Raw genomic sequence first — 24,794 nt, forward strand, 5'->3', positions numbered from 1 at the left:
TCGGTGATGCCAGTCAGATTGTAGCTCTTTTCACAGGCTGCGGCTTCCAACTCATCTTGTTTACTCCCCATACTGCTCTCATTTGTATACATGCATCAGATGTATTTTGCATTTTGACCTCCTCACTTCATTTCTTTGTGTCACGTTTTGCAGTCCTGTAGCTCTCTGGCCCTTTCCCAGAATTCAGCTGCTTTTTTAAGTCCTTTCCCCTCTGGACTGCATTCTCTGTTGCTGGAGGGTTTTGATCACCATCCCTTATGAAACCTAGTTTAAAGCCCTCCTTACTAGGGTGGCCAGACAACACCCAAAAATACTCTTCCCCATTCTTGACAGATGGATCCCATCTCTTGATAGCAGCCTTCCTCCCAAGAACATCTGCCCATTGTTGAAGAAGGTGAAGCCTCCACTGTCTCAGCCATGAGTCATGGGATCATGGGAAAGTAGGGCTGGGAGGGAACGCACAAAGTCATTTAGTTCAGGCCCTGCCCACAACTTCTCTAGGTAGCCTGTTCCAATGCCTGATCATCTTCATAGTCAATCACAAGGTTTCTTTGGTTCATAACAAACTTCTGTAGTTTTTCAGGTTCTAATTGAAAATCTTATACCTGGTTTGTTGGTGGGGGGGTTCCTTTGTTTTTTTGTTTTAAAGTCAGATTTTAAAACCCAACATTTGTGATTACCAAAACCCGAAAATTGTCAATTGAAAGGTGGGGGGCGGGAGTTCTCCCAAAAACTTTCACCAAAATTGGCAATTTTTCTCACTACATTTTCCATCTAGGCAAAAGGGCGTTTTTGTACTGAAAAACAAATGTTGCTGAAAATTTTTGCATCAGCTCTTTCTATCATAGTAGAAGGTCTGAGGAGAAATTAGTTTCTCATGGCTTATAATCTGTATTCACAGCAGTGAAGAGGAAAGGCCTAAGGAGAAGCCTTGGAGGTATATGAGATCTTTAAAGGAGCTGCTTGACTCCAGTTTGAGATACAAATGGAGTCAAAAAGCAGAAACCAGGGGCCACGTTCAGTGAGGATCTGACGTCTTTGAAAATCAGTGGAGTTTGAAGCTAAAATGGAACCTGGCCCTAGAGGATCCAATGTGAAGGAGCAGATTAGCTTGTTGGAAACTCAGGCTGAGTGAAATATGGAAATTAATTGATTGCTAATACTAGCGATTAAATCATGAGTCAGTTGTAGAGGAAGGTGGACACATTTCTGAAGAGCTCAGGCTAGAGCCATTAACTAGATTTATGGGGCTAAGGTGATGAGATAGAGGTCGATTAGTAACCTTTACAATCATCAAGGCAGACCAAATATGCTCTGCAATCTTCCCCTAGCCCTTCAGCGTGTGCATGTACTGTTTGAGAAAACAAGGCCCTTTCTGTCCCGGCAGACGCAGAAGCAATCAAATAGCGTTGCCTAAGAGGGAAATGCCAAAACATAAAGAGATAATTGAAACATTCAGGTTAGCAATAAAAGGGGAGAAAGGCAATAAAGTTTTGACAACACAGACTATTTAAAGAGGGCATTTCTAGCACTGTTGGAAAAGGCTTCATGGGGTTCTTTCGGCTAAAAGGGCAGGACACCTTGTTTTAATTTTTATCCTGGATGCTGGCATTCATCCAGTCCTACATGCTCACCGAGGTTTGTTGTCATAGTGTATAGGACTCAAGTGGTAAACCTTCCTTATTGCCAAGGGTTGAGTCTTTACTCTTTATGTAATCTAAAGTTGGGTTCAGAATAGTAATGGTTACTCACTGCATACAAACGTACAAGGTCTAGCTACATGTAGGCTGCTGCTCTGGTTTAGGCAATAAAAGACAGGCCCCTTAAGGCTCACCCAATGCCTAGTAATCAGTAGTTACCTACTGAGACGCCGACTTACTGGTAAATTTAACAAACACAAACTCAATGATCGACAATATCCCACATCAACTCCATCATGAACTTTGGGGAGACGATGTGAAAACTGGTTATGCTTCTATATGTAGGCAAAATGCACGAGCAGAAGAGCCAAGAAAAATCCACTTAGGCATTTTGAGGCAGCTCGCCCATTATACAAGAAAAGACCACTGGAAAAAGCATAAGCAGGATTTTCAGAAACGTTTGCCATTAGCCTAACTCTGCTCCCACTGATGTAAGTGGGTGTTTTGGAAAATCCCACCCTAAATGTCACACTGAAAGAATCTCACATTTTCCAACATCGCACAAAGGAAGGAATTCAGTGCTTTGGATCTGCGTATCCCTCAGCAACAAGACCTCAGGAACGGCTTAAGCAGAGTTGATCCTAAGGAGAGGAATGGACTACAGTACTTTCTTTCTTGAAGTGACTTTTCACCCCTGTCGTCTACGACTCTGTACGAGGTTGTTCTTCGTGGTATGTTTGTCACTATAGGCAGCATTTTCACACTGATGCTCATGCTGATGCTCAGACACTTTTGTCCATATTTAGGCCTAATTCTTTTGTGTGGCCCCGCTCCCATCACATCTGAGAATGCGGCCGATGTTATTACTCAGAGCCTGATGCCGGGATGACTTGTGGAGGGTCAGCAGTTGCTGGTGTGCGATGTGTGAGGACGGTTTCTCAATCACATCTCCTACTGAGATCATACCATTAGCCGGTGAGGGTTGTGAAAGGTTTCTGTGGAAGTCAGCTTGGCTCCTAGTGATCTCCAGCTTCAGACAGGGAGGGAAATTAATAAATAAAGCCAGGCACCAGCTATTCAGGCTGCAAGTAGGAGGTCTTCCCTCCACAACAAAGTTCACCTGTCCAGACAGGGGCTCTCCTGAACCACATCAAAGACTGAGGACCGCAATCATTTTCTTAAGGGCAAATCTCCTTTCAGGACTGCCAGGGAGGTTTCTGAGACCACCCACTGCCCCTGTGTTTGATTTACATCCTTCAGATGTCGAGAGGGTTTCAGCATGTTTGACCATAGGCAAAAATGGAGAGGAGTCTGGTTTTGTTCCCCTCTCTGTTAAAGGAAAAGGGCACGACCCTACACATCTTACTCAGGCAAAACTCCCGCGAAAGTTGGTGGGTCTTAGGCCTCCTTTTCAAGCATAGAAGATGCAATCTTAAGCTGGGCCATAAATACACAGAGGCAAATTATTTATAGGTAAGAAGCAGCGCACGCCCATGTGTCCATAAAACACTGTTCTCAACAAATTATTGTCACTGCTGTGGGGAGTCTGGGCTTTCTTACAGAGCCCAGAGCTGTGGGGTGCAGGCCTCCATGCATAATCCTAGCAAACTGGCAGTTTTAATGCCGCTGCGGTGATAGCCAGGGCTGCTACAAAGCACGACCCTTTTCTTTTCCACATAGTAGTAATTTTGCTGCACTTAGAAATGACTCCTGAATGTTTTAAGCTCCCAGCATGAACAAGAGTGCAGAACAGAGCAATCTCCTTTCCTCTTATGTTCAGGTGGACAAAATCTATTGCATGGCAGCTGGATGATCTGAACATGAATCACTGCCTCTGGAACCAAGGCCGCCCAAGCCTAATCGATCAAAGAGAACACAAACCACATCAGAAGTCAGTGAACAAATGAGTGTATTTGAGAAGACTCTGGAAAGCTCTTATGTTAAACAGATTGCCTCTTTAATAAGAGTATGAAAGTTTGCTAATTATACTCTGGGTGGCAAGGGCTGCTTTCCATCTGGGAAGATTTGTTTCACTTTTCTGAGCTTCCTAAAAGCTATTTGCATTGTAAACGAAGCATTCCTCTGATAGCCCCAGAGACACAACAGCCTCGGTGGAACAACTGGAAGCTGCTCGAGCCCCGCTTCGCCCTCGGAGAAGAAGCAGTACAAGGGAAAGGGGTAAGCAGTAAGCAAGCCTGCCTTGGACAAAGCCACTACAATCAAAGGTCCATGGCTTGCTGGCAGCTGCAAGTCCTCTGAATACTGCTGGGCCTTCACTGAGGGATGCCGGGGTGGACTCAGAGGCTGCCTTCTGCGCATTGGGAATAGAAGTGCAAGCTTTGCTCCCAACACCTCCTGCAGCTGACCTTGGTTCCTTGCGGCTCTCCCCACCCGCCGTACAGGGGCTGCAGATCAAGTGAGATTCAGCTCAGAAGTGTGTGTGGCAGTAAGAGAATTTGACTATGCGATCTTTTAACCCCCTCCACTCCTGAGACTGTCACGCAGGGATATTCCTCCCTCTCTCCAAGTCGGTCTAGTATTTGAAATAAAGCACAGGCAGGAACTTCCATAGAGAGAAGTTATAGGTATATGCAGTTCCCACCGAGGTCAACTTCAGGGTCTTAACCTTTCACCTCTGTAGAGCTGGAGGTTTGGTGAAAATCCGAAACTCATTGGAAAAGGCACCACTTTGCTACAAGGGTTTCTACATTTTCTTCCTTCTGAATACACATCTTGCCAATGACTGGATGAAACGCAGTCTGTCAGACTCCCAGGTTGGGGAAGTTCCTGAATACAGAATATTTCTTATTAAGTCCCCATCACTTTCACATCACTCACAAACTTTTTATGGATCGGAAGAAAACAGGTTTGAATGGGCAAAATCACATCCACCCACTAGCAAAATGTATGGCTGGCTGCTTTGACAGTCCTAAGGCTCAGTCCTGCCTCCTGGTGCCCTTGTCCTGTCATCATGCAAATGACCTGTCTGTAAAGCACAGCCCTGACATACAGGCACCGACGATGGAAACTCAGTAGCGTGCGCTGCTTGGCAAATTATTGGAGAGACCTGCGAACTAATAGTGCAGGGGTGAGGAAATGCAATGCTGGTAGCCAGTTGAGGGTCCTTGCTCTGTTTTGGTAGGTCAATGGATAAAAAAAAGGAGGAGCTAGGAAGTGACTGGTGCTTTCACACTGGTCACAGCATGACCCAAAGTACCGTGAGGATCAGAGACGGATCTATATGGACATTACAAATCTATGAGCTCTGAATCTGTTTAGCTGTTCTTCAGCTAAAAATAGTTCAAAGTGATGCTATCTGGCAATATCTTCCCCCTAGCTATATCAGATCTGATCTCTGGCCTGGAGGGCAGAAGGTATGAGTGAACTCCAGGCAAGCAAAATAACTAACTAAATAAAAAATAAATAGGTAATGTTGTAACAAAGCTTCTCAGAACGAATTTAAAACGGCAAGATGATCAGCCATGAGAACCTGCTAATTTCTTGCCACTAACTCTCAAGAAATAGACAGTCTTAAGAGATGTTGCTCAATGCGTCTGATTAGGAGAAAATAATCTGAACCAGCAGCAAGGCTCTGAGAGAGCAGTAATTTGGTGATTCTGCTTAGGAAACAGGTGGCATGATTTAGTGAAGCATTTTACTGATTGCGGATGAGATTTTCAAAAATACTTAATATTGGCCTAGCTGATCCCATCACAATTTAGGACGAGTGCCCACTGACATCAGTGAGAATACTTAAACTAATGCTTAAAAGTCACTGAAACTCACACACCGCATGCTTATCCCTAATGCTGCATATTACATGCATAGTTTGCATTGATACCATCATTCACTAACTTGAAGTTAAAGTTAAACCTATGGTTTAGGGTTGATTTTAAAAATGTGTGGTGATAATCCTAGTCATTTGTATTTGATACCAAGCAGGCAACTTTTTTCCTCTCTCAGTAACAGTGACTTGTGTTTCGGGCTGTTTACCGCGTTCCAACTGTCTTGCACTGCCGCACAATTCATCTGCCTAAATGTCATGCTTTCCTGAGGATACACTCCTTTCAGAAGGTTTTATATTACCCAATGTAGCAAATCACAAAGTAAAACCATTGTTGCAAATATCAGTTGAAGTTAATTTGAATATAATCCACGGTAAATATTTATGCACAATCGCAAAGTGGCTGGATTTGTTTACATTTTGAAAGCGCTGGCGAGGGGATTCTGTGCAGATTAACTGGCTAATCTGCGGTAATCTGCTTTGAGAGCAGTCGCATTTGAATATTCTTTCACTGAATCATTTCAATCCTACCTACTCAATGACTTCAAATATGACATGAATTCAAATACAAAAGGTTACTTACCCCATAAGCTGTAATAGGACATTGTTTGCCTTGGAGGAGAGCCATAAATCCCTTTATCTCTACTGTGAAGAACAGAGAGCAAGGATGCCTAGATGTAGTCAGAAACGTATATGCAGATGCCAGGCTCTTCTTTCTTTTGCCTGGTGGTGCTGTATGAACTGGAGAAAAACTGCTCGTGAATGAGGCATTTGCAACATAATATTCCATTCTAATTTCTTCCATCTTAATTTGCCTTTTGCTCGGGAAGTCCTACAACGACCCTCTCCACAGAGACGCCCTTGGGTTTGCCTTGGGGTCCTTATCTTTAGAGTTCCAAAAGTCTGGGCTATAGGGTGTTACGGTCTCACGTGTGCCATATGTGCACCATCAGTTTGGATCTAGTCTCAAGGAAATTTATAAAGGAGGAGAAAAAATAAGCTTTTGTATAACCAGGGCTGACACTGGGAGGTGTGGGGTCCCCTTAACATAGTGCAGGGCCCATTGGATCCCCACAAAGGCAGGGCATGGGCTGGGGTCTCTCCCGCATCTGGGGGGGGTCCTCTGTGCTCCTTCTGCAGCGCAAGGCAGAACCGTCAGCACCAGGTGGGCCCCATGGATGTGTGATGTGAAACCTGTGACGTCCCTGGTTTGGTAACATGCAATATTGCACGCTTTCAATCTGGAGGGATACAGAGAAACATGGTGCTTAATAATAGAAAGACTCCCACCAGTCCTTATGGGGTGCACATCAGAGGACCCATAGTTGTTGGGGTTTAGCATAAGCATGGGCTCAACTGGAGTTAAGCACAAGCTGGCTGCAGTCAGTCTCAAGTCCTATGAGTAACTACTCCCTGGCCGTGTCTCTATGAGACGCTGACTGCGCAGTCGTTACTGTGCGCTCCTTTAATACCTGTATAAAGCAGCTAAAGGACTGCGCAGTAGCTGGAGTTACTGCGCAGTCATGCTGAGGAACCGCAGTTTCGTGACACTGACTGCACGGTAGCTTGTGACTACTGGGCAGTAGCGTCGCAGCGTGCTTCCTGCCACGTGACGCTACTGCGCAGCAGTCGGCTACCGCGCAGTCAGTGTCTCACGTAGATGCAGCCCCTTACTCTGAAGACTGCAGCGGGAAAGGAACCTATTGTAGAGACCAGGCTGTTTTTGAGGAGACCTGGGTGTAAATGTGGACCTCATCTAGATGATTGCCAGCAAAGCTCACATTCATGGAGGGCGAGATTATCCTCTTATATCCTTACCTCCTCACTACCTTTAACCTTCTGCTTCTATACCCAGTACCTTGCACTGGGGCTATGCAGAATAAGTCCCAAACCAGCTGCCATATATATTTCAGTGAGGGCCTAATCCATATCTCCCAACCCAGCTCTGCTCCCTGGGCTCCAGGCTGGGAACTCTTCAGGGGATGAGAAGAAAAAAAATCCGGCCTCCTCTTAACACAAAAAACCCCCGCTCTGATACTTTCAGGATTCGGATCCTTCGGTCTGCTCTGCCTAATCACCTGCATTGCTCTTCAGCCGGCTCTTAGGCGTTGGCCTTTTCCATACCACTCTCTCTGAATGCTGGCACTTCATTTCAGCATGGGTCTCTGAATAATACACTCATCTCTGTGCCTTCCCTGACCCCATCCTCAAGGAAGCCTTCATTAGTTGAATGCAGTGGCTCAGCTCCAGCAGTCACAGCTGCTGTCACTGCTGCAATTCTTTAGCCTTGAGAAAAAGCATATACAATTTAATATGCTCCTGGCATCGCAGCTTTTCTGTAGCAGAGGAGGCAGACTGTTTATGGCTATTCTGATGGGGCAGCTTTTATCCAAGCACAGGTTCCGCTACATTTCGGCAGCCCTCACAAATATGCCTTTGTTGTGCCAGTTCTCATGCTCCGAAAGAGCTGATGGCAACTTTGATACTTCAAAAAAAAAAAATCCTCAGTTAATATTGTACTTTCTTACTTCATTAAGAGCTAATTCCTGGGCGCTGAGCCAAAAACTCAAGCAACAATGGAGGGTGCGGTGCTGGGTTGGCTATGTGTGTAGGACGCAAAACATCCTGCCATCTAATGGTAGATTATCCCCCGCTGGACCATCGGGACATGTGCTGGGCACATCTGACTACTCTTGTCAACAGCAGCAGCACGTGTGGGGCTGCTGGTGGTGGATATACTGGCAGCTGGTAGTAATCTGAAGTCTGCTAGGGAGCGGAGCCTCTACCTCTTTTCCCACATCCCCAGCCTTACCGGTTGCTTGGCAGGCTCATTAACACATACTCTGTTGCCGCTTGCCTGACTATTAGTTGACTATTAGTCCTAGATTATGCTGTAGGCAGGTGGAGGATGATAACAGGTATGGATTTGTGTATCAAGACTACAGCGAGTGAAAGAAAACTGCTTTTTGAATGAAGACCGCGAGTGTGCATCGGCACTCAGGTGAAATTGGAGGGGTGAAGCATCTAAGCTTCTCTTCCGTTACAAAACACTGCCCAGTTCAGTCGAGGAATAGTGGGGGGACACAGCAGATTTATGAAATAATGGAATGGCTTGATAAGGTCATCTATAGTCTACAAGCAATGCCCAGTCCTTAGCTTGGCAAGCAGCTAGGAGCTCTTGAGGATGAAGGGGAGAAGGTTCGCTTCATTCTTTAAGTGTGAGCCTGTTTTCTTCCTCCTCTAGGTGAGAATGAACGTGGCATTGCAACAGGAGTTAGCAAAAATCAGACTTCAGACAGGTTTGATCTGAGGACTGTGCCATTCTGTCTTTGGACCACAACTATGACTTAGAAGATAAAAAATGTAAGAAACCACTAGAAAGACAGCTAATCATCCAATTATCTTAAATGCATGGTCAGAACAGTCATTCCACAGGACACAGAAATTCCACACGTATGAAATACTGTAAAGCAGCTTTTGTGCCCAAATCTTGACAGATTCACTTCACCATTTTCCCAATTTATCTGGAAAATACATACTGCATGGTACTGTACGTCGTATTTCACTGCTATGCACCATGATGTCTTCCAGTTGAACAATCGCCATGCTTGTAGTCTAAGGGCAATACAAAAGTTCTTTCAAATAATAACAATACATTTGCTGTATAAAGAGGATAGGGAGTAGCCACTTCCCAGAAAGGCATTCAGCTTGATTTCCCTAGAGCCAGCAGCATGAACATCCATTGAGCCAGCTACAGCAGGCAGCAGTGAGAAAATCTCTATCTCATCATCAGTCTACACTTTCCATGTGTGCAAGTTCTTGCAAAAGACAGGAAACTGTTAGCACCCGTGAAGGACAATGTTAATACAATCATAAAGTCCTCTCAATGTTAGGCTGAATGGAATAATATTTGGTTTTTCTTTTTGCAAAGAAGGTACTTTTGCATTTCAACCAAAAGAGCCAGTGGAAAGCATAAATAATAAGGCAGCAGTCTAACAGCGCACTTACTAGAAATTATGTCGAAGCACGATGTCTGCCAATTCATTTAGTGTTGTTGGCCCGTGCAACAAAATGGCACGCTGTCGCTCCATGTTTGGATACGTTCTGCTCTGGGATATGAGCAGTCTTCCTGGGCAATGTGATTATTTATTTCCCCTGTGAAAATCCCTGTCTTTTTTTAAAAAGAGAAACCTGCAACTTTAGTTTAAACTTGAATAAGTCCAGGATTGTGGATTACTTGGGTTTCCATTTATATTGAATATTGAGTTTCCCTTGGTTCACCCATTTTTTTCAATTCTCTTCTCGTGATTTAAAACATGGCTGGGGAGGAGCTAGAGAATGGTGAGGACTATAAAACCAAAATCTATGCAGTTCTAGGTGACCCTGGCAGATCTGATGAAGCAGGCATGCTCTGCTTTGCTTTCCCAGGTTATAAGGTAGCATGCAGACTGCTAGCTCTAAAAAGTTGATTCCAGATTTTCAGATTCTGATCCTGGAGTCTGAACAAGCACAAAACATCCTCAGCTTTCCAAGAAATGCCAGATGGCTGCAGATGCCAGCTCTGTGACTAGCCAGCTTTTTCAGAAAAGGCCAGCTTGTCATGTAAGCCCTATGTTCCATATAAAACTCTACAGGAAGGAGATGTGCAACAGGCCTGGAGGTGGAGAGCTCAAGCAGATGCATTCCTGTGACTCCAACATTTTATAGCTGAATTCTCAAACATGTACACACACACACACACACACACACACACACACACACACACACACACGTACACACACACACACACACACACGTCCTTTCTTCCCTTCTTGAAAGCCCAGCAGGCATGCAGGTAACATCCTTGCGAGTTTGTGGGTGGGTGTGTATACTGCAGGTAGGGAAAAGGAATAGACAGATACAGGATTGCTAGGATCATAGATCAACAAAATGTGTCTGGGTGCTAAAGGTAGATACTGCTGTCCCTAAAGGAATAAGCTGACTGGTGAAAATATATACAAGAGGTGAGCTCATGTAAAACCAATTAGCTTGAATCAGATCAATGTACAGTGATCAATTCCTCCTACTACTCTTCTATCCAGCCCTTCACAATAGTAATTTAGTAAAGTAGTAATACAACCACTGAAATAAAACAATGGCAATAAGATCAATGGTTATTTTTAAAATGAATATCTTGGGTCTGCCTCTGTAGTTATAGCAAGAGATGATATTCTGTCTCTCTGATAGGATATGATAAATAAGCACAAGGAGGAAAACTCACCGCTGCAACAAGGAGATGAGCACAAGGTTTCCTGTACCACTGAAGAGCTCAATATAGGCCTTAGGTGATCTCAAGTGATGCTTTGCCCCTGTGCTAACACTTTCCATGGGGAGAAATTTCACCCTCTGCTTATTATACTTGTTGCAAACAAACCAGACAGAAAACTAATCAAACCTTCTTATTATCCTCAATAAATTCTAGTTTGTCTAGTTATGCACCCAGGGATTCTACAGTGTTAGACTCGGTTGGGGAGAAAAAAGAAACTGAAGATTGAAGGGGGTGGCACAGTTGTATGCTTTTAGCTGCCTCATCTGCAAATCTGTAGAAAGTAGCATAAACCTCTGAGTCTACATGCATAGGTCATATGGCGTCCATGGATGAAACCATGGTCAATCATATGTGTCTCTTAAAACAATTCTCAGGCTACAATTCATTCCATAAACCAACCTTCTTCTGCATGAACAGGGCTCCAGGCATGTTCTTCTGCATGAAACGGCTGTGGCACAATTAAACCCAACCGAAACAAGCACGCTGGGAGTGACAATGAGAAGTGGTCAGATACTCTTTGGAGGAGCGTGGGATAGTCATGCCATTCTGGAAGGACCTCAGAGAAAGTGGTCACTTTTGATTACTGCATGAAGTGAGTAATGCTCAGGAAAGACGAATCCTTACAGCCTGAATCATAGCAAAAGGGGAAAAATAACAGATTCCAAAAATGGAAAGCTGGACAGACTTAGACAAAGGAACCACCCAAGATTGCACTGCGTGGAGGATACCACAGAGCGATCTTGTTGAGTGACCGCAACTCCTGCAGCCTGCTCCAGGCATTAGTGGCAGGCTGGGAGAGGGACCATGGAGGCTATACAGGACACAAAGGACTTCAGTTATAGCGTTAGCAGTGTGGCAACTGAATGGCTGCTTCTCAACAAAAAACCAGGCCACAGGATCAGCACAAGGTGTCCTTTTATTTCATGGCCTTCTGATGGGTCTCTAAAACCAGTGAGAATGCTCACCTGCTCCAAGCTGCTTAAGCTGAATGGTGGTCTACATGACAACATGGAGGTACTAGGGGCTTCCACAGTGCCATGGTATCCTTAGACAGACAGAGAGATTAAGTAGATGGTTACATTTAAACACCAAAGGGTTTTTCTCCTTACAAGCTCCTCAGACAAAATATCTCAGTATCCATTTCTGAGGCACTGAAATTATTTTCCTCTCCCTTTCAGTCTCGTTCTTTTTAACAGAGCTTAAGTTTGTATTATAGTATTCAGATGTTTAAATAGAAAATGACTTCTGTTTTATCCTATTCCAGCTATTAATTCTCCTAATAATGACTGCCACTATTAATAAACCCACAAGCACCACATATAATGTAGAAGAATTTTATTCATACCATAATTCTGTTCCATCACCCATTTCAAATCTTACAATTATCTTTAAAATGTAATAGAATGCCACTTATTTCACTTAGAGCAAAAAAAGGATGATATTAAATGGTTCCGCTTCTCTTAGGATTGTTTTAAAACAGAACCATAATTTAAATGTGGTTTCTATGATCTTTAAAGATTTATAGTAAAGAATCTGCTCTGTGTGTGTGTGGGGTTAACTCTTTGAACAGCGAGATTAATACTCAGTGTTTTAGTAATGGTTAAACGTTTCCTGCATATTACACCAAACACTCTCAAGTTTTTACCAATACAGCAACTGAAATGCAATAGGTAAAACAACGTATAGGAGTGAATGGTACTCTTTTAAAATTCATTTTTAAAAATTACACAAGAAATACAAAAAACAGTTAAGCAAATAATAAGTTTTGCATATACATATATATAGTGGGTTTTTGTTTATATAAATGTTTTCCATAAAATTGCAAATTGCAAAATTAAATGTCTGAATAATCACATTTAAAAAATACATGCAGGAAGCATAACATAATCATAATAAATAATGGTCATAATAATAGATTACTAGGATCACTGAAAATATGATGAAATAAATTAAATGTTTTGAAATAATGAGAGGACCGGCTCATGAGATCAACAGGATCATGTATTTTCATAAGGACTGAAGTACTGAGACCCACCAGATGAGAACTGGTGGGAAAATAGAACCAAATCCAGAAGTTTCTGTTCAATTTGGTAAAAAGAGTCTACTCAACTTTTCCAGTCTTTGCTAAATTCAGTCTTAATTAATGCCTCTGATTTAACAATGATTATATCTGCTTCATTTATCTACATAATTTCAGTATGGAAGGGCATGGAAAGTTCTTCCTGTGTTCCAACAAGAAGATGCTGTGATGGAAATACGGGTTTGCCATAATCAACATGTGGAAATGACGTTTGTGGTTATAGCCATACAGAACTTTACTACTGTCATGGTGAAGAGTTTTCCTCCAGTGGGAAGTCAATTACTGAATTTTGTTCTCTTGGATGGTGACTCAGAAGACTAAGGACTAGCCCTACAAGAGGCTCCATCCAAAAGGACCCCTGTACCTGTATGGACCTATGGGGTGACCTACATAGATAGCTCACTGAAGCATCCTGGTCCCCTTACTTATGTAGTACAAGCCTTTTTGCAGACAGGCAACATAAGAAGCACACACAATTTAGTGATGGTTCAGTTTGAAGTGTGTATTTAGCTTTCAGAAAATCGTATTAATTATGAATTAAAGGGGCCATGTGTAAAATAATCATGTTGAATCACTGTTGAAAAGGCTAAGGCATTCTTTCATTCTTTCTCAAGCTGTGTGTATAATATCCATAAAAGCTGCTGAAGATTTCAGCCCAAGTGTACAACGCGATGCTTCATATGTCTGAGGACCTGATCCAAAGCCTGTTGATTCCAATGAAGAAGCTCCTATTGACTTCCATGGGTATTAGCTCAGCCTAGTTAAAAAGGCTAAACTCCTTTGGGAATTAATGGCTACACTTAAACACAGCAAGCCTTGGAGTTTTCACATCTGAAAAAAAACTGGATTAGAGAGCAGAGAGTTAGCCAGAATAATCCCTGGTGTAATTCTACTGACTCCAAGGTGCTTGCATCAGGGACAGATCTAGCTTAGGATACTGAAATCACAGAGTGATCAAAGCTCCTTGTTTTCCTTGTTACATTGGAATGATGAAAAGCTTTGCCTTCTCCCTTCAAATGTGCAACTGTCATTTATCATGTGGAGCTTTATAAACCTTTAGGCCATTAGCAGCGAAGGGTATATGAAACCACCAGGCTGAGGGATATAACCTCATTAAAAAAAAGTTTGACAAAAGATAGAAGGCGCTAACTTGAAAGAGAAAGAGCTACAATAAAGTGAGAAATGGAGATTCATGTGCATTTTAAATAGTTAAAAACACACTGTTAATATATTTCACCTGGCAACCTGTCGCCATCTTGCCTGTAAGCCGAAAGTCATGATTTATCAAGGCTCCTCAACGCTAGTCTCATTCCAACAGTTGTCTCCCTACTTTAATGATACAGAACATATGGATTTGTATCCAGTGCCTCGGACATAAACAGAAAAATACACATAAAATGCACACTTGTTGTTTCATCATCATAAAGCTATGGAGCTGCACAGATCAAATTTAAGTGCACAAGGTAGCACAAAGGCATGTTTCCAGTGGAATCATTTAGACAGTAAGAGAAATGAAACTGTTGTATCTCTGGATGTTTCTCTTGAGGATTTCGGAACAAGGACCAAGCACGCGTTCAAAGCGAGGACGATCCAGCTTTACGCACTTCAGCGGCCCACGTGCCACCACCGTTGCCGCCCGGGGCCGATTGAGCAGTAGCGCTATCTCCCCTAAAAACAGGAAGAAATACCATGTTAAGCCATTCTAAATAGCGTTGAAGCCTAACGCCTTCCTAATGTTTTAACCATTCTGGGCCCCTCTCTTCTTATTACCCCAGTGTAAATGTGGAACAACTAGGGAAGTTGTTCATTGGGGGGACTGCAGATTCTTATCCTGTTTGTCCCCATTGTCGTTTAAAACACAGAAAACTATTTCAGAAGGAGATCAGTTATGTTCTTCCACCTTCCCTTTGCGTGCTTTTTATGGAATCAAATTTTTCTTACCAAAATAATCTGATGGGCCAAGTCGTCCGACTTCTACGTATTCCTCATTATCCGACCTGCGCTGAAGAACAGAAGCTGTGCCCTAGAAAAGAGAAGTTGGAACGGTTTCATCATGGTGCTGAAATATGACATGCTATACATGTAAACTAAGAATCCAGAGTGTTTCCCTGTGCAGCGTATTAGCCATGTTCTTAGAACGGGAAATAACAGGATGAGGAGCTCAATCTGAGTTGAACAGAAGTAATCAAAAGGAAAAATCAATAGCTTGGCTGAATGCATTTTTACAAATATAGTTCATGTCAATGGGGCTGGGTCCCCCCTGACTGAAATCAAGAGCAGCAGGACTGGATCCTGCAATGCTGTCCTCACACACGACACCAACAATATACATAAATGTATCATTTATTCTTCAGAAATCATTGTAGGGTAAGCACAGGGCCCTCTGAAAGCTGCTGGCTTGACAGGCTTAGAGAGTACAATTCTCTCTCAATTCACAGAAACTTTTCTATCATAAGCAGCCAAAGGGAAAGTTTCCTAATCACTTCCTCAGCTCCACTGTAAAAAGTGCATCTCTAGCGATGAGAAGGGGTTCATCACACACTTTGTTCATCACTGGTTGTCTACTGAGACTGTCAATAAAGGGACCACTTAATGTAGCTATAGTAAAGAGATTTTCTATTATGCGACTTTGCGCACTAGAAATTAAATGAGGCCTCCCCAACATCCATCAAATTATAATCATTTGACCACTAATAGCCCAGAGCACAGATAAGCTAGCACTTTGAAAGGTGAAAATCTCTATAGCATGTTAACAAGCACTGAGGCATCCAATTATCCTAAAAACTACAAATCTGAATAAAAATTGGCCAAAGGTGAAACATTTCAAGTGGAAAATCTGCACCTGAAATGCCACAAAAATTCAGACGAGAAACTAGATTTAATCATACCAAATGGTTCTCTTGGGGCTCATCTGCATTATAGTTGTAGAATCGTAATTGCCACAGGCTTAAACATGACAAGTAAAACAGTTCCTTATCTATGTTACAATTACTGATTGCATTAATTAAAGCGTGTTAACATATGTTAAAACTCAATTGCACTCTTGGTATAGACCAGGTTCCAGTGAGGTGCTTAGCATAAAGGAATTCTCTTTCCCAGGGGAGATTTTCTATTGTTTTCAATGCACAGCCTAAAGTTCTCCAAGGTTATCTATGGCTGCAAGTCTTCTATTAATCTGTAAGGGCCATATATATGTATTTATTTTCAATTGATACGGAAACTATTTTTTTTAAACCTGATAAACGATTTGAAGAGATGTTATTTAAAACAGGTACAATATTGATTTTATAAAGGGCACTTCATGGAACAGGGCATTTTAAAACCAAGTCTTGTGCCATCCATAATAGGGGATGCCTCTTAAATCTGCATTTTCCATTCTTTCCAAGTAATCCACCAAAGACAACAATGGGGCTTACTGTAAGAGAGAGCAGGCATAAAGCTAGGTTTCCATCTCTCGAAAAATATTCTTTTGAGCCCAATCCTTCCCTCGCCTGGCCAGGCCTGGGAAAGTGGGGCTGGTCGGACAAGGGCATATCTTCTCCCAGAAGGATTGTAAGGCTGAGGAAGATCCCACAAGGCACCACCCAGCTCAACACATTTTACTGCTACCTACATTAACACCCTGAGAGCGTATTAGTGTGTAAAGCATTGTTGTAAATTGAAGTGCAGATACTTTCAAAACCATTTCCCCTAGGGAGCATGCTAATCAATGCAGAGCTCCTTCCTAGCTCTGCTAGCACCCTCTTAACTATCGGGCCAGGCACCTCTGATCTTGCTCTCCCTACACCACGGGTAGGATTTGAGCCTTGATTGTGCTATCTTCTGAGCACCCTCAATTTTATTGCCTTCATTGTGGGGGCTAAAGGCATTTTGCACCTTGCAGGACTGGACCTTAAGCCCTTGTGCCAGAGTGAAACAGAGCCTTATAAAATACATAACATAGCAGTTCAAATACAGACCTGAATAGAACGATAAGGCGAGTTAAAAGTCTTTGATTCCCTAGCCTGCAAAGGCACAGTCACAACAAATAGCAGCGGGATATTTAGCGTTAGGTTAAGATTATCAAAATTTACTTTCCTCTGAACAGGTGCTACATAGATAAAACTGTGTATGTGACATTTCCTTATTATTATATCAGGCCTCATTTCACAATGGTTTTCTTTTAGAAACACTGGCATGTTTTATGAAATGCTGGGCAACTCACTTGGTTAATTGGTAACTTTCACTTTTATACAGTATACAAATCAAAAGGCAAGGCTTGTTTCTGACCATATCAGGAACAAGAAACAAAATAAATATGGTTTCTGACATTACTACACAAGTCCCCGCACATGTTGCCGTGTCGCTCCAGTTTGCAAGTTATCATATCAATCTGTCACATGAAAAGTTGTTGTTTCTCTTGTTATCTCCCTATCAGGACCCTGTGCTTGACAGAGACTCCCAGAGAGCAGAAGACTGTCAACACGTCCTAGTTGGTCACTACAATTTACCATGCCACCGTATTGACTACATGCTTCACCCATATGTCGAGAAAGCATACGCTCCGAGGCTGAAGATATCGGTCTGCCGAAGTCAACAGCAAGATGCCTATTGGCTTCACAAGGGCCGGGATTTCACCCCGACGGGCTCCAGCGGTAGACAGAATTCACCCCACGATTCACCTGATTAAGGCCAAGTGACCTGAGCTAGACCGCTCAGAAGACTGGGCTCTGCATTGTTTTTAAACAAGCAACGCTTACGTTATTCACAGCCATGCACATAAACCTGTCTGCAGCAAACTGCGGAATACCCCCGGCAGTAACTAAGCAGGAGGCCTGAATATATGAAAATGATTTGGTGCTTGTCAGGTTTCCAGCAAGAATTCCTTATCCTTGATCTAACTAAATTGTTTAGCCAACACTGCCGTTTTCCAAGCCTTTCACGAAAAACCTGCAAGAGGTTGAAAGTGCAAAGAGCATGTGAGCGTGTACGGCAATAGTAGCACTTTAGTGCAATGCTGACAGCGATAGTTCACAAAACACACACCCATGCAAGCCACACGCTTCAGAGCAACACATACAGAGAAAGGGCTCTAATAACTAAGCATCACCCTCCCAGTAAACTCCAGCTCAGGCATAGCTTATAGGCCCAAGTCTGCCTGCCTTCAGCACCCACACGGCTGTGCAGGATACGCAGCATCAGGTCATGATAACTTCCAGCCTCTGTGCTCCTCCATCTCACCCAGCCCCTGGGTGAGGACCGCAAGCTCCCAGCCCCTCAGCTAGAGCGGCTGTCAGCAACTGAAGTCTCCGTTCTCTCTTCCAAAGCAATTTTTTCCCCAATTTTTATTGCAAATGAAAACCTTGGGGGTGGGGAGGGAATAAAAGTGGAGCATTGACCTTCCAGGTTCAAAAAAGAAGTAACCAACTCCCAGCTACTCATCCTGGGCAGGATTTCTCTGAGGCAATTACAATATCAAGCAAGACTGTTTTCATCTCTCCTAGTGCCACCTTTAAAGGGCCTCTTTTTTTATTGTTAGCATTTCTTGACAGGGTCCATATGATATAAGACTTCAATAAGTCAGAGTTTTCTGAAGCAATTTCTTCCACCGTTCCACTGCAGTCTGCCTTTTTAATCCAAGAAACACCGTGATATCTGTTGGAGAAGGACAGATGTGTCTGGCCTCCACAATAAACACTCAGCTTGGCAGGATAAAGCAATGCATATTCCAGATACATATTTTTCCACTCTTGTTTTAACAGTCACATGCACTCTTCCCGCTGCTCAGTGAGAACAGGTCTACGACCGAGTAACAAAAAGAAGTTTCCTGAACCCCTGACAACAGCACCCAGATGTAAGAACGGATTATACTGCAGAGCCTCAGAGCAAGTCACACACAGCGCAAGTACATCCTGGGGTATTGTCAGAGTGACCTTCCCAGGAAGGCAGCCCACACCACAGCACAAAGAAGGTGTTTATATTATCCATCCTTATCGCTTCAATGTTATGTTATGCATAAATATCCTAGTCTCTTTTGTCTCCAGGAACCCACGCTGTTCTGACCGAGAGGAGAAAGTCCATGTCTACCTGTTTGGTTGGCTTATGGAAGTACCTTTGCTATCTATAACATACTATTAATTAAGTTAATCATGCCCAAATGAGCTGGTTATTGCTCCCTGCCCCAACCCTAACCCTAACCCTAACCCTAACCTTCCCCCACAGCATTGCGTGGCCAGTCTGCATCCTAGTATGCTTTTCAGATCAATGCAGTGTAGTCACCAGTCAGGTCTCCGCGTGCGCTGCGCTCCGCCTTGCCAACTTTGACTCGCATGCAATACCCTCATCTGCACGAATCCCTGCCCTGGTCCCAGTCCTGTGCGGTAGGTGCACTTCCTCAGGAGAGTTCAAAGGTTGTGACCCCCTCAGCTCCCAAAAGCATTTGAGCACAGTGGGAAACACTTATTCCCTTGCCGTATGGCACTTGGCGCCCTTCAGTGTTGTTTAGGATACAAGACTGTCTTGGACACTGATAGTTATTTCAGTCTCCTCCACTGTGGAACAAAACCTGCAGAGCATCCACTGCAAACATTACAAGGGAGTTTGACACTGTTTAATAAATCAGTACACTGCGATGGTGCAAAGCTACGAGCAGACAAGCATGTCTTCTGGCCAGCAGAACTATGGCAGGGAAAGGATAAATCTTCAGGGGATCTGGGAATCTTCCTGTTCAGGTCCTGAGAGAGGTCCCGGTCTTCCCAGTAACCGATATCAATAACCTCCTCTCCTCTCCTCTCTTCCAAGTAAATACAGGCATCATCTTGCAAAGACAACAGGAGTAGCAGTTTGAAAAGCAATGTGCCATCACCTACTATCAGCCATCCTTACCCCACGCACCTGTTCGCTCCCTCTGCAACTGTTCGGTAGCAGCAGTGAGAAGTATTTTCTGAATGTCTTTCAGACGCATCACCCAACTGTTTTGTAAACATGTATGGCTGAGATACGGCACCATCGGTTTAGATGTAAAAATGAATGAAATGGTATTTAAATTAGCTCCCACCCCCCTCCAAAGCAATGCCCCTCTGAGAGGTGGTTTACTTTGCAGCTATCTGCTCATATAGGTGCTTAGACGTCCCACAAAGTTGGGCCATCTAGATCAAGGGATCCCTATTAACTTGCTGGGGCCAGATCCAGCACGTACTATATATATGCGAATCTCTGCATTCACACAAGCAATCCCTCTGGTTTGATCAGAACTATTTGCAATAGCAAAGTGCTTCACATATAAACAATGGCGCGTGTCTCCTGTTCCTATTGGGTTTGATTCAACGTCTGAAGTCTGTAAGCATCCTACAATCCTCTGTGGAATTGGTACTGCATCAACAATGGAGTTTACTGAAAATCACTAGGATTATTTTTTTTCTTCCAGATAAAGCTGAGGTATGATCCGGAGGACAAGAACAGTTCAAGACCAACTGTTTTGTTACACGTATGAAAGAGGGGACACAGATGAACTGTAATAAAGTTGGTCGTTCCAGGATGGGAAAAACAGTTAAGAATGTGTTGCGAGTTTTGTCGGGGTTCAGTCCTGGCCCCTGACTCAGTCTTGAGGAGGGTGAACTTCGCTCCACCTTCTTAAAACCCAGGTTGGATGCAAGGGAAGTGCAGGTAACAGAACCCACCGTGCACACCCTAACCCCACACCAGGCGGTGGCCGCCGGAGAAGACAGTCTGCCGCTTCTCTGCGCCTCTTGCATGGAAGCTCTAGGGTCGCTGGCTTTGCAGAAGCGTGGGCTCCTCACGATGCCTGGTCCATCACTGCCCTTCTTACCAGCCTATGCAGCGGGGGTATGGACATACTCTCATTGAAATCCCTAGGCATTTACTACAGTTAACTGGGTCAAGAGCTCAAGATTTGCCCCACCGGGAAAAAACCCTGTGCCCAGCAGCTTTTCCGTATCCCAGCCATGCTTGGCATATGTTCAGGAAGATGGGGAGGAAAGGCATTTTCCCCACTAGGGCAAGAAGCAGCTATAGGTCTCTCTATGGAGACTTCTCTGATGAAGTACTGTAGCTTCTTCAGTGTCTTACATTTCCTTGCAGGGTGGGGGATGGAAGCACTGACTGGGCAGGGAGCCAGCAAGGCAGGGCAGGGCATGGTTCCCGGTGATACATCTGTGTGACTTATATCTGACTGCTGTAAACTACAATGCCGAGTTTACTTTGGGAGAGTAAGGGGGAGGGAGGTTGCAAACTGGGATTTTCAAGTAACAAAAGCTGAGTTCAACATAAATTATAGTCACGGCTAACTGAATTTTATTAGATGGATCTGAATGGATTGGTGGCATACTGTCATTTTTTATAAGAGTCAAAACAATGGGGGGGGAGTTTAAAACAATTCCTACCCACGCCTTGCAGGGTTATGACAATGCAAATATCCTGTACTTGGAGGTGGTGATAGACCATACTGGGTCATATCACAGAAACTATTAACCTGCTATGGGATGGCATCTGGGAATAGGGGTCAAAGTCACGTCACTTTGGGGCAGATGTTGCAAATCCATCCTGCAAGCATCTTTACTCACACAGGTAAGGGATTGCAACACTGAGCCCTTTCACAAAAACATTCAGGCCATATCATATTGCCTGCCTTTGACAAAGAATATGGGCTTTACATATGCGATGTATGCCTAAAAAGTCCACTTTTTTCAGCCGAGTCAATGACAAATGCCCATGACGAGTGCTATTCTAAAAATGTACCCAGTTGCAATGTTTATTATTATGCGAATGATGTTCTCAGTGCAAAAAGTTGTGATGGCATAGCAAGCATAAGTAGGGCTTTAGCAAAACGTGAGACGAATATCAGCTCCATTGCATCCCGCCACCTACATTCATCTGGAAATGAGTATAAGACCTACTACTGCACTTGGCGGTGCATAACCTTTTTTTATAACTGTTTTTAATGTTCTGTCTCTTTCCCTTCCCCTCACCTCGCTAATACTGAATGGCCTGATTCACGGAAGAAGCTTCTGAATGGGATAGTCATCTCTTGTGAATTTAAGAGTCCCCCGTGAAGCATATTTCCACTTACTGATTACTAACAAGGACTGTAAGAGAGCAGACAATAGACCGCACAAGCAAGAAAGCTTAAGCTCATTTTTGTAATGATTTAACTACTTCAAGTAAGGATGTGGTTTTCAGTCAAAATTGTTACATTGGTAGAACCTGTATAGTGCATGCAATGATATCAGTATAAAAGGGTGCTGGATACCTCTGCAACTTGTTCACCTTCCCTTATAGAAATAAACTATTCCAGGGTAAGTGTCTTTATATGCTTCAGGTTAACTGAATTTGCATGAGACACATGTGACCCTTGAACTATATTGGTATATCAGAAAGGAAATTATGTGGGTTTAGATAAATCTTCAAGTAAGGGTTGCATCTCTGGCCTGACAATTCCTATCTCACTCGTGCCGTTGTCCTGAGACAACGTAGCTCTTTCATGCCCTGTTCGGAGACTCCTCAACCACCGAGACACAACAGGAGCCTGCACGGTCGGAGCTGAAACCTTAGGTTTTGAGCTGAAAGATGTAGTCTGCCTCTCTGCTACTGCTCTTGACTCTGAGCCCCTTGCTGTTTCACACTTTGCTAAACAACTCACTCCATAACTCACAACTTCACAAGGTAAGCCCCTGAGAGTCCTTTTTATGGTATTGCTATTAAATCTTTAAGTTACTATAAGCTACTGAACATTTACCAGTATGCTAGGAAGTAGCAGCAAAAACAACTGGAGATGTGCAAATAATAGTTCCTTCAAATCGCAAGTGAGTCAGTGTAAAGACACACATTGGTTTCAATGGAAGTAGGATTGGTCCTGAAACAACCAAAAATATTTACGACGCAGTATGTGGAAAGGATTTACCTAATCACACTTACTAATTCACAAAATGAAATGATTCCCCTTGCATCTCTAAGATTAAAGACATTCAGAAATGGTAACTCCAGTGCAAAAACATGCTAGAAATACGGACAGTCTGATTACTACAAGAGACCTACTGAGATTTATTAGCAAAGCTCTAGTTTAAAAAACAGTAGAGAGTCCATTATCCAGAAGTCAATTATCCAGAAAACAATTAACCAGAAGGGTTTCTATTAACAAAACTATCGGCCCGCAGTTGTGTTTTGCTTGTTGGTTAGACAACTGTGCGTTGTTTATTCACTAGTGCTTTGAGATTTTAAAATGTTATACAGAACCATATGTTTATTGCTTGTTATTAATATTTGCCGTACAGCACAGTAATTTAGGTATTTCACGTCATACTGTGATGTTTGGTTATCTGGAAAAACCTGATGATCTAGAATGACGGTGACACTAATTATTACGGATAACTAACTTTCTATACTAATGATAATTGAAATGAGTTCAGCTATTGAGCCACACAGTACACTCCAACAACTTTTGGTCCCATTTTGACCTACATAACCATCCTCACCGCTTGTCTGCTCTCATGATTACTTATGTCCACGAGAGCTATAGAAACAGGCCTTAGGTCTATATTAAAAAGGATTTTTAGAGCTATGTCCCTCGACATCATTCTCCTTTTCTTTCTCTGTTAACTGGAGATTATGGAGATTCTCCATATGCAGAAAAGGCCATATCTAAGCAGCAGTAGCAACTACTCCCATTTTGAAACACATTCTGCTATTTCATTCAGTAGGCACCTAAAGCATGAATGAAGTTTTGTAAATTAATAGACCTTACTCTGAGAGGAACTGATTCCCACTGATTTCAATGGGATTTAAAGGCATCCAGCACCTGGTAAGATTGAGTCCTAAAGATGCCGCTAGTTATCGAGCAAGCTCAGAAGATGACATTATAGTAATAATGGGAGCACTGTGCTTCCCATGCACTTGTCTTGCCAGCAAGAGGGATCAGAAAAGGCCTTTATATTATTAACACAATCACACTGCTATTACAGAAGTTCGGTAATGCTAACACTCGATATTCCCACTATCCAAACTCCTCAGAAACATGACTGCATACTACACTCTAGAGGGGACAAGAGAGAGCAAACTCTGCTACCTGACTGGCCCAAGTCCTAGAAATCAGCTCAACTGCTATGCCGGATGCTATCCAATATGCACTGCACTATGTGCCAGCAATGTCACACGTGCATACAATTATGATGTGTTTCTAAGCTCCCGCCACCGTAAGCTACAGTTATATACATTTAAAAGTTACATCCACTCCTTTTAGTGAGGGAGGAACAAAGCCATCCACTGCAAGCACCAGAACAGAGCATGGAGAGAGAGGTGCTTTTAAAAATGTCAATCAGCCATAAACCATGTGTGGCTCAGAACAGCAAAATAACTGAGCCCCACAGGGCACTTCCTAGGGATATACAAGAGGCCAGGGTTAAGGCCCAGACAGGACTACACCCAGCCAGCCATTAATCACCAGGAAATGCCTTTGCCTTGATCATTTACTATTTTAAACCATAGACATTCGAGAAGGAAAGACTTTTAGATCATTTCGTCCAACCCCTTGTCATAGACTCGAGGACAATCTTGCTCTGACAGCATTTCTGAGATTGAGTTTGCCTTAAACCGGCACTGAGTCCTGTCACTGAAACCAACAGCGCTTTGGTATTGACCGCAGTGGGAGCCGGAGCCGGGCCACAGAAGACAGAGCCCTAATGCAGTACAGAAGGAACGGCGCATGCTGCATCAATTCAAATGGGTCTAGAGACGGTGTAGAGATCTCTGGAATGGGGATGTGAAACTATAAACTAAGGAGTCTCTGCTCCATGGGTGATCTTCCCATTTCCAACCCTCACCATGGGGTAAGTTTCACACTAATGGAAGTGCGCTCAGGATCAGTGCCTCTAGGTGCATAGTCCACCGACTCTGAAATGTTATTTTAGAAGTATACCAGTTCGATTCAGATCGAGTGCAATACAGAGGGGCATGATACAGGTAGATCCACATGATGTAACTGCTCAGGGC

General features: G+C 43.3%; 1 protein-coding gene and 1 long non-coding RNA gene across 6 annotated transcripts in view; one reads left to right on the plus strand and one right to left on the minus strand.

Annotated features, from left to right (window-relative positions):
• Positions 1–22,114, plus strand: part of LOC149854984 (uncharacterized) — a 50,075-nt gene extending 27,961 nt beyond the window's left edge. For 2 of the 4 annotated variants that reach the window (XR_016438798.1, XR_016438797.1), the window contains exons 2-4: positions 11,150–11,324; positions 18,554–18,762; positions 20,218–22,114. This is a non-coding gene — a long non-coding RNA (uncharacterized LOC149854984). The remainder of the gene's footprint in view (positions 1–11,149; positions 11,325–18,553; positions 18,763–20,217) is intronic. The other 2 variants (XR_016438799.1, XR_016438796.1) reach the window with 1 other exon arrangement.
• PRKAR1B (protein kinase cAMP-dependent type I regulatory subunit beta) overlaps positions 11,629–24,794 on the minus strand; it is a 122,520-nt gene continuing 109,354 nt past the window's right edge. For both annotated transcript variants that reach the window (XM_090024732.1, XM_090024731.1), the window contains exons 10-11: positions 14,754–14,835; positions 11,629–14,480 (exon numbers count right to left, since the gene is read on the minus strand). In XM_090024732.1, the coding sequence (XP_089880858.1) occupies positions 14,308–14,480; positions 14,754–14,835 (255 nt within the window). In that variant the 3' untranslated portion in view covers positions 11,629–14,307. The remainder of the gene's footprint in view (positions 14,481–14,753; positions 14,836–24,794) is intronic.

The sequence above is a fragment of the Crocodylus siamensis genome, chromosome 12 (genome assembly GCF_052110815.1).
Source record: "Crocodylus siamensis isolate JL-2025a chromosome 12, ASM5211081v1, whole genome shotgun sequence".
NCBI classification, from domain to species: Eukaryota; Metazoa; Chordata; order Crocodylia; family Crocodylidae; genus Crocodylus; species Crocodylus siamensis.